This window comes from Schistocerca americana, chromosome 5 (genome assembly GCF_021461395.2).
Source record: "Schistocerca americana isolate TAMUIC-IGC-003095 chromosome 5, iqSchAmer2.1, whole genome shotgun sequence".
NCBI classification, from domain to species: Eukaryota; Metazoa; Arthropoda; class Insecta; order Orthoptera; family Acrididae; genus Schistocerca; species Schistocerca americana.
The window spans coordinates 131,522,248-131,535,693 of record NC_060123.1 but is presented as its reverse complement, the minus strand read 5'-3'; the positions used below and the strand labels follow the sequence as shown (position 1 = coordinate 131,535,693).

Below are 13,446 nucleotides of genomic sequence, written 5' to 3'. Positions count from 1 at the left end.
GGCCCGCTCTCTTGTGCTCTTGTCTTCTTGCTCTCTTGGACGTGCGCCCTGTAGCAGTGTAGACCTTCCCGCTTCTCCTGGTGCCGCGGCACTGTGGACTGTTTTGACAGACACGAACTTTCGTTAGCTTCACGAACTATGTTTCACCAAACTCTATGCTCTGTCTCACCCTCGCCTCCCTAGGCCTGGCTACGTGACCCCTTTTTTTACATGCTTTCGCCAATAAATGGCCTTTATCTAAATATTATCCTAATTATTCCATAACGCCCACTGCCTTCCCATACGCCCACCCTGTACAAGGGTGTGTAGAGTAGAAGGAATTAGTTGTGAGCAGTATACACATTATGGGCAGGAGAAATAAGCAGGATAAGTACATTCCAACTCCACTACCTATTTCTAACAATCAAAGAAATAGTAACCATGTTTTGTTCTGTGTTCAGAGCGATTACAGGTTTAAAATAAGCCGGTAGAGACAAAAATTGTTTATTTATTTTGTGTAAACCAAAATAATCAAACACGACATTATGAAATAATACATGTTCTAAAGGCTGTCAAAATCCAAAGCACATAATCTCTTTGCCTAACCTCTTTGGCCTCTTTGACTTAGAGAAATCTGAACCTAAGAGAAAGTGAATAAATTAAGTACATACATGGATGCACCATCACAAAAAATCATTGAATAATTATGAAATTATGATTTGCAATACACACATTTCTGTACTTTTACAGATGAAAAACTATAGGAGAATACACTGTGTGTGTGTCCTGTACATTTGTTGACGACTCATCACTTCTACTACACTGCAAACATTGGTAAGTGTGTTTCTACATCTGAAAGATCATGTCTATTCAAATTTTGTGCCAGCCGCATAAGAGTGGCACTAGAAGCACCACTATGAGGATGCAAATCACGTTTGCTTCAAATACATGCTGTTACAATCGAGAGGGTTTGTTACCTTTGAGACTGGATATGGTGAATTGTTGTTGGTCGGAGAATGCTTTTCATGCGACAAAGATATCATTATCAACACCTCAGTGAGTTTTAACGAGGTCATGTAATAGACTATGGGAAGCTGGACGTTCTCTCTGTCAGGGATGTAGGCACTATACACGACTGCTGGCAGCAGCAGTCACGAGAATGCACAGTTGCAAGAAGACCGGGCTCTGCATGGCCACGCAGCACTACCGAAAGGTAAGACCACAATGTTTGGCATATGGCTTCTGCACATCATACTGCGTCTGCAGCAGCAATCTGAGAAGAAGTTGATACCATAGTGACGCAACGAACTGTTACAATTTGCTTACTTCAAGAACAGCTATGAGCCATATGCTCTGTAATGTGCATCCCACTTACCCCAAACCATTGCCATTTGTGACTCCAATGTTGTCACACAAGAGCTCGCTGGATGGCATGGTGGGGAGGTTTGTTGTATTTTCTGATGAAAGCTGGTTCTGCCTCGGTGCCAGTGATGGCCGTGTGTTGATTAGGTGGAGGCCAGTTAAGGACCTGCAACCAACCTGTTTACATGTTAAACTCACTGGACCTACACCTAGAGTTATAGCCTGGGGTGCGATTTCCTATGACAGTAGGAGCATTCTCATGTTTATCCAATGTACCATGACTGCAAATTTGTATATCAATCTGGTGATTTGACCTGCTGTGCTGCCATTCATGAATTCATGAACAGCATTTCAGTGGGTGTTATCCAACAGAATAACACTTGCCCACATACCACTGTTGTAACCCAACATGCTCTACAGAGTCTCAACATTTTACCTCGGGGCCTGCTCCATCACCAGATCTGTCTATAATTGAGCATATATGGGACACCAGCAAATGACAACTCCAGCATCCTCCATAAGGCTTAAGGTATTCCATGACACAATCATATTCCACACTGGTACAACACAATGCATGCTTGCAGTCAACATTCTGACATTGACATCAGTCATACTAAAATACAATAAATCTGAGCTTGCATAGAAAGATTTAAGTATTCATTTTCCTCGTGCGCTTTTGGGAGTGGAATGGAAATAGTCTGAAGATGGGTTTAATGAATCATCTGCCAAGTTCTTATGTGTGAAATGTGGAGAAGTCATGTTGATGCAGATGCGGCTGACGAGTTTCAGAACATACAAGACTTACTCAAAAAATAAGAGCCCTTCAGTGTAACAAGAAAGAAACTTTTGTCAGTTTTACATTCCTTCAAATCTGTCTCACTTTTCCACATAATCACTATACATTCTAACAATATTATGAAAAGGAAAGTTGCTACTCACCATATAGCGGAGATGCTGAGTCGCATGTAGGCACAACAGAACGACTGTCACAGATAAAGCTTTCGGCCAGTAAAACCTTCGTCAAAAATAGACGACAAACAAACACACACAAACTGCAGACTCAGACAACTGAAGCCACACTACAGCCAGCAGCACCAGTGCATAATGGGAGTGGCAACTGGGTGGGGGTAAGGAGGAGGCTGGAGTGGGGAGGGGGAGGGACAGTAGGGTAGAGGGCGGGCAGTGAAGTGCTGCCAGGGAGCATGCAGGGACGAGGTGGAGAGAGTGCAGGGCAGCTATGTGCAGTCGAGAGGTTAGACGGAGGACAGGGAAGAGATTGGGAGGGAGGGGTGAAGGGTTGTGGAAAAGGAGAGAAGTAAAAACACTGTTGGACTGGGAACAGGGAAGGGGCTGGATGGGTGAGGACAATGACTGACGCCAGGAGGTTTTCAGGAACGTAGGAGTGCAGAGAAAGTTCCCACCTGTGCAATTAAGAAAAACTGATGTTGGTGGGGAGGATCCAAATGGCACAGGCTGTGAAGCAGTCACTGAAATGAAGGATGTCATGTTTGGCAGTGTACTCAGCAACAGGGTTGAAGTTTCTTGGCCATAGTTTGTTGGTTGCCATTCATGCAGACAGACAGTTTGTCGGTTGTCATGCCCACATAGGATGCAACACAGTGAATATCACATGACTGGTTTCACAGGTAGCCTTTCCTTTGATGGGTTGGGTCATGTTTGTGACCAGACTGGAGTAGGAGTTGGTGGTGGTGGGAGGATGTATGGGACAGGTCTTGCACTTATATCTATTACAGGGGTGTGAGCCACGAGGTAAGGGGCTGGGAGAAGGGGTTGTGTAGGGATGGACGAGTATATTGTGTAGGTTTGGTGGACAGCTGAATACCACTGTGGGAGGGGTGGGGAGGATAGTGGGCAGAACAGTTCTCATTTAGGACACAATGAGAGGTAGTCAAAACCCTTATGGAGAATGTAATTCAGTTGCTCCAGTCCTGGGTGGTACTGAGTTATGAGGGGAATGCTCCTCTGTAGCTGGACAATGGGACTTGAGGAGTTGGTGGGAGACTGGAAAGATAAGGCACAGGAGATTTGTTTTTGTATGAGGTTGGGAGGATAATTACGGTCTGTGAAGGCTTCAGTGAGACCCTCATTCTATTTTGAGAGACATTGCTTTCTTCTTTCATCCACAGTAAAATGACTACTGAGCCAAAACAACTGCTTCTCTTGCTCTCTCAAAAATCAATAGATGCCAGTGCAATCGTGCAACTTCGTTCTGAGCTGCCTACATTTAAATACGAGCAAACGGCCCTTACTTTTTGAATGAAACTTGTACAGAACCATTTTAATTTAGACAACACATTTATGATAAATGAAAATAAATCAGGAGAATCGCGGACTGTGTGTGCTACCATATAGTCACATAAAAGTACCGTCAAATGGGGTGATTTTGGACACTGGGTCGAATTCGGACAGTATGGCTTATTTGCTCTTTGCCACTGCATAGAAACAAAGAGTTACTTATTTTAACATCTGCGCGCCAGTTATTTTAAGTGCAGGATTGCATTTATCGCTTCCCACAACTTTTATTTTGCATCAGTTGTTTCCCTAGGTGAATAATTGACGAACAGTCTCAGTGTTAAAAATCCATGCATTATCGTATAAAGTGGAAACTTTCTATTGATGCGCCGAGTGGGAAGTTATTGTAACCGTAATTGTCGACGCACTCAGTAGTTAAGAGCATTGAGACAATTTCTCTACAAGTTTGTCGAGTTTCTCGTGCAAGGTTATAAAATAACGATGGTTTTTATAAAACTGTGTACTATGTGGGGTGATTTCGGACAATGCCAAGAACGTATAAGAGCAGTACGGTGTAATTATGACCCAGAACTTTTACAAAAAGCTGTTCGTGAAGGAGACACTGACTAAGATTTCAGCACACTCCAAGGAAAACGCGAAGGGTGGATTTCGCGCCACGGGCCTAATCCCTTTTGATCCAGATCATGTCTTACGAAAATTGCCTGATAATGAGGAGAGCCAGCAAAACAATGCAGACACATGGTCTTCCACTTTTGAAGAAATGCTCAAAGAAATTCGTAATCCTCCAAATAATTTGGTAGCTCTCACCACTGCCGCGAACTAGACGTTCAACCTGGAAAATCAATCACTGGCTGAGATTTTCAAGGAAACGAAAACAGTGCTGAAACAAGTGACATTGTCCATTATAATTATCCGGGCTGTTATGTCGTGGTCGGTTGATGAATTCTGTGTCAATTCCCAAAGTTTCCCCGTCTGCGGAGGACGTCTTCAAGGGGGTCTGTAGCTCAATGGAAGGTCCAACACACCCACTGGCTCGCTACTGACTGCCGCTAAATTCCGTGTTGGCACACTCCCGCACCGACACGTGACGTCACTTGTTTTGAAAACGTCAGTGCAATTGGCTGTTGTCTGCTGCTGTCAATCGCCGTTGCCATCACCCAGTGGTGGATGGGTGGTACACATCTTCTACAACACCATCATCCATATATCGTTTAACTTCACATCCTCCGCCTTTCGAATGAAATTATTAAGGTGTTTGGCGATTTCAATTGCCTCCCTGTAGAGCCTTTCGTAATATCCACTTGTGGGTGCTAGTACTTGCGTCTGCTCGAAACGAATATGGTGGTTACCTGGCTGGAAAGCATGGTCCGCAACAGCTGATTGTTCCGTTTCTCCTCTTCTACAATTGCCATTGTGCTCTTCCAAACGTTTTGAAACAGTTCTTTTAGTGGTACCCACATAAACATCTCCACAGATGTTTATGTGATGCTATACACTCCAGCTTTTTCCAATGGTTTGCGAGCGTCCTTGGCAGGCTTAAGGTACTCCTGTATCTTCCTGGTGGGCTTGTAAATTTAGGCAATATTCCGCTTCGTTAAGGTCCTCCCTATTCTTTCCATTACATTTTCAACAAACGGCAGGAAAACCTTAGATTTTGCAGTAGCCTGTACGTCACTATGGTTTCTGCGTGGCTGTCTCAACGCACGTTTTATTTCGGCAGACGAAAATACATTCTTCATTAGTGCATTGTGGAGATGTTCCATCTCAGCATTGAGCAACTCAGGTTCACAAATATTTATAGCTCTGTCCGCTTACGTCTCGGTAACACCCCGCTTCTGTTGTGGGTGGTGGTTCGAATCCCGGTGCAAATAAGGGTCCGTGTGTGTGGGTTTGTCGTATACTGAGTGGCCCAAACTACCATTTTCGTTTCTAAAAACAAGCACTTTGAGGAAATGTAGTTTGCCGTCTATCTCCTCCTCCATTGTAAACTGAATTCTTGAGTTTAAACTATTCAGATGTTCGTGAAACCAGCTTAGTTCCTCCCTGCCATGTCTCCACAGCACAAACGTGTCATCCACGTATTGGAACCATACATTTGGTTTTTTGCTGGCTGTACCTAAGGCCTGTTCTTCGAATTTCTCAATAAACAAGTTTTCAATTACGAGACTTCCCATAGCCACGCCATCCATTTGTTCATAAAACTGTTCATTCTACTTGAAGTATGTGGTCGTCAAACAACACTTAAACATCCTGGCAGATTAAAACTGTGTGCCCGACCGAGACTCGAACTCGGGACCTTTGCCTTCCGCAGAAGTAAAGCTGTGAGTACCGGGTGTGAGTCGTGCTTCGGTAGCTCAGATGGTAGAGCACTTGCCCGCGAAAGGCAAAGGTCCCGAGTTCGAGTCTCGGTAGGGCACACAGTTTTAATCTGCCAGGAAGTTTCATATCAGCGCACACTCCGCTGCAGAGTGAAAATCTCATTCTGGAAACGTCCCCCAGGCTGTGGCCAAGCCATGTCTCCGCAATATCCTTTCTTTCAGGAGTGCTAGTTCTGCAAGTTTCGCAGGAGAGCTTCTGTAAAGTTTGGAAGGTAGGAGACGAGGTACTGGCAGAAGTAAAGCTGTGAGTACCGGGCGTGAGTCGTGCTTCGGTAGCTCAGATGGTAGAGCACTTGCCCGCGAAAGGCAAAGGTCCCGAGTTCGAGTCTCGGTCGGGCACACAGTTTTAATCTGCCAGGAAGTTTCATATCAGCGCACACTCCGCTGCAGAGTGAAAATCTCATTCTGGAAACGTCCCCCAGGCTGTGGCCAAGCCATGTCTCCGCAATATCCTTTCTTTCAGGAGTGCTAGTTCTGCAAGTTTCGCAGGAGAGCTTCTGTAAAGTTTGGAAGGTAGGAGACGAGGTACTGGCAGAAGTAAAGCTGTGAGTACCGGGCGTGAGTCGTGCTTCGGTAGCTCAGATGGTAGAGCACTTGCCCGCGAAAGGCAAAGGTCCCGAGTTCGAGTCTCGGTCGGGCACACAGTTTTAATCTGCCAGGAAGTTTCATATCAGCGCACACTCCGCTGCAGAGTGAAAATCTCATCCTGGAACACTTAAACAGTTCTGAAATATCAGCAGGAAAAATTCGATCCAGCTGTTACAATACATCATTAAGTGGAACCATGGTAAACAGCGATACCACATCGAAACTGACCAATATGTCCTCCGGCTGGACCACTATGCCATTCAATCTGCTGATGAAATGTGTCGAATTCTTTATATAAGAGCCCAAACGGTCCACATGTCGTTTTAACAGCTTGGTCAAAAACTTGGCTAAGGAGTAGGTGGGCGAACCAATGGCACTAAGTATCAGTCTTAACGGCACATTTTCTTTGTGAATTTTGGGCAATCCATAAAGCCTCGGTGGTAGCGCAACCGAATTGCAGAGACCTTTCTGTACACTCTCTTCAATGGAGGAGTGCACGGGCACGGAATTTAGCGGCAGTCAGGAGCGAGCCAGTGGGTGCGTTGGACCTTCCATCGAGCTACAGACCCCTTGAAGATTTCCTCCGCAGACGGGGACGAAACATTGGGAATTGGCACAGAATTCATCAACCGACCACGGCATAACAGCTCGGATAATTATAATGGACTTGACATTTCCGGCCGTGAAAGTCTACATTTTAGTATCAGACGCCTCTACGGGGAGGAGATGTCAACAGAAGTGCGTCGCCTGGAAGGACTCCAGAAGAAGAGAGTCCAACTTTTGTGTTCCCTCACATTCCTGTCTCCTTGCTGAGCCGTCAGTGTTATACCGAAGTTTCTGAAGATAAAGCGACTGTTCTATTCGGGAAAGGCGCAACGCATTCTCAAATGGACTGAGGAGGCCTTACTACGAAAGCGCATTCAGCAGACCCGACGGGACTTGGCAAGCACAAACTGTAAGTTAATGTTTCTCCATATTACTATCAGTAATACTGTGCAGCGGTGACTGGGATAAAATTGATAGACTACTGCATGATACCATTGGGAAGCGTATGTTGACAAAGTCTAGTAGACAGAAGAAGAAGCCATGGGGAAGCGTATGTTGACAATGTCTAATAGACAGAAGAAGAAGTTTGATAATTTGCTACCTCATCAGACCATTATCAATTTATCCAAACATTCATTATCTGACAATGAAACGTCTGTGCTTGCCAAGGGCGGAAATTTTGCTGTTAGTCCGCGTTTTGTGCCCACGGAAGAAATTATAGCCAGTGAAGAAGCAGGAATTCGCAGTGTGGATTCTGTAACAGCTGAAGAAATCCGTATAGAAACAGTGAGAATATTAGCCAATGCAAAACTGCCGAAGAGTATTATAACTGTGGGTGAGAGAAGAGCTTTAAAACTCCTAAATGACGTGATAGTATTTTGATTCTCCCAGCTGACAAAGGAAGTGCAATGGTGGTTATGGATGTGGCCGACTATCAGAGTAAAATTACTGATCTACTGGATCCACAATCATATAGGAAGCTGAATAAGGACCCCACTAACAACGTTCTTAGAACTGTGTCGCGGTTAACAAAAAACTCCTCCACTGAAGAGAGTGTACAGAATGGTCTCTGCAAATCGGTTGCGCTACCACCTAGGCTTTATGGATTGCCCAAAATTCATAAGGAAAATGTGCCATTGAGACCGATACTAAGTGCCATCGGTTCGCGCACTTACTCGTTAGCCAAGTCTTTGACTACGCTGTTAAAACCACATGTGGGCCATTTGGGCTCTTATATAAAGAATTCGACACATTTCATCAGCAGATTGAATGGCATAGTGGTCCAGCCGGAGGACATATTGGTCAGTTTCGATGTGGTATCGCTGTTTACCATGGTTCCACTTAATGATGTATTGTAACAGCTGGATCGAATTTTTCCTGCTGATATTTCAGAACTGTTTAAGTGTTGTTTGACGACCACATATTTCAAGTGGAATGAACAGTTTTATGAACAAATGGATGGCGTGGCTATGGGAAGTCTCGTAATTGAAAACTTGTTTATTGAGAAATTCGAAGAACAGGCCTTAGGTACAGCCAGCAAAAAACCAAATGTATGGTTCCAATACGTGGATGACACGTTTGTGCTGTGGAGACATGGCAGGGAGGAACTAAGCTGGTTTCACGAACATCTGAATAGTATAAACTCGAGAATTCAGTTTACAATGGAGGAGGAGGTAGACGGCAAATTACATTTCCTCGAAGTGCTTGTTTTTAGAAACGAAAATGGTAGTTTGGGCCACTCAGTGTACCGCAAACCCACGCACACGGACCCTTATTTGCACCGGGATTCGAACCACCACCCGCAACAGAAGCGGGGTGTTATCAAGACGTTAGTGGACAGAGCTATAAATATTTGTGAACCTGAGTTGCTCGATGCTGAGATGGAACATCTCTACAATGCACTAATGAAGAATGGATATTTGTCTGCCGAAATAAAACGTGCGTTGAGACAGCCACGCAGAAACCATAGTGACGTACAGGCTACTGCAAAATCTAAGGTTTTCCTGCAGTTTGTTAAAAGCGTAATGGAAAGAATAGGGAGGATCTTGACGAAGTGGAATATTACCTTAATTTACAAGCCCACCAGGAAGATACAGGAGTACCTTAAGCCTGCCAAGGACGCTCGCAAATCACTGGAAAAAGCTGGAGTGTATAGGATCCCATGCAGCTGTGGAGATGTTATTGTGGGTACCACTAAAAGAACTGTTTCAAAACGTTTGGAAGAGCACAAGGGCAATTGTAGAAGAGGAGAAATGGAACAATCAGCTGTTGCGGAGCATGCTTTCCAGCCAGGTAACAACCATATTCGTTTCGAGGAGATGCAAGTACTAGCGCCCACAAGTGGATATTATGAAAGGCTCTACAGGGAGGCAATCGAAATCGCCAAACACCCTAATAATTTCAATCAAAAGGCGGAGGGCGTGAATTTAAACGGTATTTGGATGCCGGTGTTGAAGAAGATGTGTACCACCCGTCCACCACTGGGTAATGGCAACGGAAATCGACGGCAGCGGACAGGGGCCAATTGCACAGATGTTTTCAAAACACGTAACGTCACTTGTCGGTGCGGGAGTGTGCAGACACGGAATTTAGCGGCAGTCAGTAGCGAGCCAGTGGGTGTGTTGGACGTTCCATCGAGCTACAGACCCCCTTGAAGATGTCCTCCACAGACGGGGACGAAACGTTGGGAATTGACACAGAATTCATCAACCGACCACGGCATAACAGCCCGATTAATTATGATGGACATGACATTTCCGGCTGTGTAAGTCTACATTTTAGTACAAGTGATAGTGCTTCTAGCAGTAGTGAAAGTGAAAATCATACTTTATCCAATGAAGTTTTACCGCTGAAAGAAGAAGCTTTTCCTGTTGCAGAGTACAAATATGAACATAGAAACAAGGAGCAAACAAGGCAGTATGTTGGAGTGGCCACAAATGTTAGTGCTACAGGGGTAAGTGTGAAATTCATGCACCCATACGAGAACAGTAAGAACATATTTGTGTTTCCTAATGTCGCCAATGAAGAGACAATACAAAAATTGGAAATTTCAAGAACACCTCCCGCACCAGTTGAGAAGAGAGGAATGTTCAATTTTTGAGAAGATGTGCTTTATACTCGAAGACAATCATTATTTAAAGTGTTTGCAAATTAATTTAGAATAATGAATGAGAAAAATTATTTTGGCCTTTTTAGTTAAATTGCTTTGTTTGTTTCTGTCTGTTTCCAATATTTCAGTTAAGAACTGTAAAAAAATTTATTTCAATTCTTGCAAAATAAAAACTTATCTGTAATATATAAAATTCATTCTATCATTCCATATCACTTATTCGTAACAAAGGGCTACCTTAAAATGTGTAAAATGTCACCAGAATCAAATAAAAAGCATGTAGAATTTAAAAAAAGGCAGTATATGTCTGAATTCACCCTCTATATACTGCAACTTTGGACAGAGATTTAAAAAACACATGTGTCCGAAATCACCCCAATCCATGGGGTGAATTCTGACACTTTATTTAACTGCCTCAGATAAATATACCTACACATACACTTTCTGGTTCTGGGATATTTCATTCGTTAAACATATACCCTACCACTTCCATAACAATCTATTTAATGTAACAGTATATATGAAAGTTACAATCAAAATAACGGCAAAACCGTCCGAAATCACCACATTTGACGGTACCCAGGAAAAGGGAAAGACACACTTTGAGAAGAGTACTGATAAACGCCAGTATATACTATCATTTAAATTTGCATGGTTGCCCCGTCTCATTGTTTTAGTTGTTTCCATCTGTGAAATTCAGTTGTTAAATAACACTACCAAGCAAAATACAATTCAAACTTTTCACACATTACGTATATGTGTTATACACTATCAAAAATCCTGTGCCTTCTTTATGATCAGCAGATGAATGAAACTTGATTAGTGCTTGTGGTTGCCACAATGCAAATTCAGTTGTTAAATAACACTACCATGCAAAATATAATTCAAACTTCTCACACATTACGTACATGTGTTATATACGATCAAAAATCCTCTCCCTTCTTTATGAACAGCAGATGAATGAAACTTGATTACTGCTTGTGGTTGCCGCAATGTAACCATCACGGAATGTGTCAGTTTGCCACACAATTTTTGTTTTGATCCTCCTCCTGCTCTTGGAATAGATAACCAATTGCTCACACAACATGGAGGATGTTTACAGTTAGCATCATCTTCGATGTCAAGATCTGTTACCCTGAGGAAAATAAGCAGACGCATAAGTGAATGTTCAACAGTGATTTATTTTTCAGCTGTGTCATATTTAAAACATCCAGATATGTGAGAGTGGGTGAAAATAAATTTTAGTTTTTTAAATTAGCTAAGTTTAATAAAGAAACAAAAAATATACACAAGGCTGTTCGACAGACATCTTTCAACCAGCAAACATTCTTAAACTAATAATGAAGACTGCTCTGTTGAAAACCAGACCCTTTTACCACTGCTTTGTTACTGACTCTCTACCTTCCATATTAATCTCAAAATAAAACCATAATCACATGGCAATAGCTCTGGAGTTATTAGAACAGTATTCATGGGCTTTCCCAGGAATTTCTTAATGTATGTTGATGCAGCAGAGTGGATTTTTACGTCAGAATATAGGAGAGAATTTCAGGTTTCCTGGCAATACAAACCCCCACCAGAATGAGATTTTCACTCTGCAGCGGAGTGTGCGGTGATATGAAACTTCCTGGCAGATTAAAACTGTGTGCCGGACCGAGACTCGAACTCGAGACCTTTGCCTTTCGCGGGCAAGTGCTCTGCCAACTGAGCTACCCAAGCACGACTCATGCCCCGTTTTCACAGCTTTACTTCTGCCAGTACCTCGTCTCCTACCTTCCAAACTTTACAGAAGCTCTCCTGTGAACCTTGCAGAACTAGCACTCCTGAAAGAAAGGATATTGCGGAGACATGGCTTAGCCACAGCCGGGATGTTTCCAGAATGAGATTTTCACTCTGCAGCGGAGTGTGCGTTGATATGAAACTCCCTGGCAGATTAAAACTATGTGCCGGACCGAGACTCGAACTCAGGACCTTTGCCTTTCGCGGGCAAGTGCTCTGTCAACTGAGCTACCCAAGCACGACTCACGCCCCGTCTCGCAGGAGAGTTTCTGTAAAGTTTGGAAGGTAGGAGAAGAGGTACTGGCAGAAGCAAAGCTGTGAGGACGGGGCGTGAGTCGTGCTTGGGTAGCTCAGTTGGCAGAGCACTTGCCCACGAAAGGCAAAGGTCCCGAGTTCGAGTCTCGGTCCGGCACACAGTTTTAATCTGCCAGGAAGTTTCACAATCCCCCACTGTTCAAAAAAATAAAAAATAAATAAATAAATAAATAATAATAATAATAATAACAACAATAATCCAGATGCTGTCTTTCATTGATGTAGGAAGCTTATGAGGGGGGGGAAAAAAAAAAAAAAAAAAAAAAAAAAAAAAAAAAAAAAACAGTGGAGGCTTCTTTCCAGCAAATTTTGCTATCACCTTACCATTTGTCAGTTCTGAGTGCATTAAGGAACAAAATTTCTACATTTAACAGCTGGACTGAGATCCTGTCAACTACTCTTCAAAGTGTACTTCCAAATTATGCCCCCAGTGTCTCATAAATGAACAAACAGAGAATATAAACTGCATTACATATTCATATCTACCTGTCTTGAGATTTTTGGAGGACAAATGACAGTCACTTGACACATTCAAGAAGAAAACATTCAACACTGACCGCTGCAGATTTGGCTTGGAAAAATCCCTAGAGAGGGTTTAGAATGGGGAAAAAATGGGATTTTACATGTAACTATTGTTTAATTGAATTTTTTGGAATCTCATACGTTCAGCTGAAGTCTTGTTCAGCAATGTAACAGATTGGTATAAGAGTAGTGCTTTTATCTATTCTTATAACAGTTTGAATTTTCAATAAGTGGCATAATGGGAAAAAGAGCTTGAATTTTTCTAATAAAAATATTTATGGATGAATACTGAAAATTAATTCCATTCCTCAGACCAACACAGTGCAAAATTAAAGTAAAAATCCATGAGTCAACCTAGTATGGCCAGTACAAAGACTGCAGAGAATGGTAGATTGCTGCTGGAGGAGAAAGAGGGAAGAATGCTTCATTGTGGGAGTCTCCTTGATGGCAGAAAGTTTTTTAGACACCGGAGTAGCCTCCCAAGAGCCGAGCCATGGTTGAGCAAAAATTGATTTGATGTAAAGCAACAAATTCACCCCTGGAGGGGTCATGGACAATGGTGGTGGTGGTGGTGGTGGTGGTAGGGGGTTGTAG

The 13,446-nt window shown here is 43.1% G+C and overlaps 1 protein-coding gene across 3 annotated transcripts in view; it reads right to left on the bottom strand.

Moving 5' to 3' along the window:
• Nucleotides 1-13,446, bottom strand: part of LOC124615507 (low-density lipoprotein receptor-related protein 3-like) — a 113,611-nt gene that overhangs the window by 45,447 nt on the left and 54,718 nt on the right. For all 3 annotated transcript variants that reach the window (XM_047143463.1, XM_047143462.1, XM_047143461.1), the window contains exon 5: nucleotides 11,145-11,371. In XM_047143463.1, coding sequence (XP_046999419.1) covers nucleotides 11,145-11,371 — 227 coding nt within the window. The remainder of the gene's footprint in view (nucleotides 1-11,144; nucleotides 11,372-13,446) is intronic.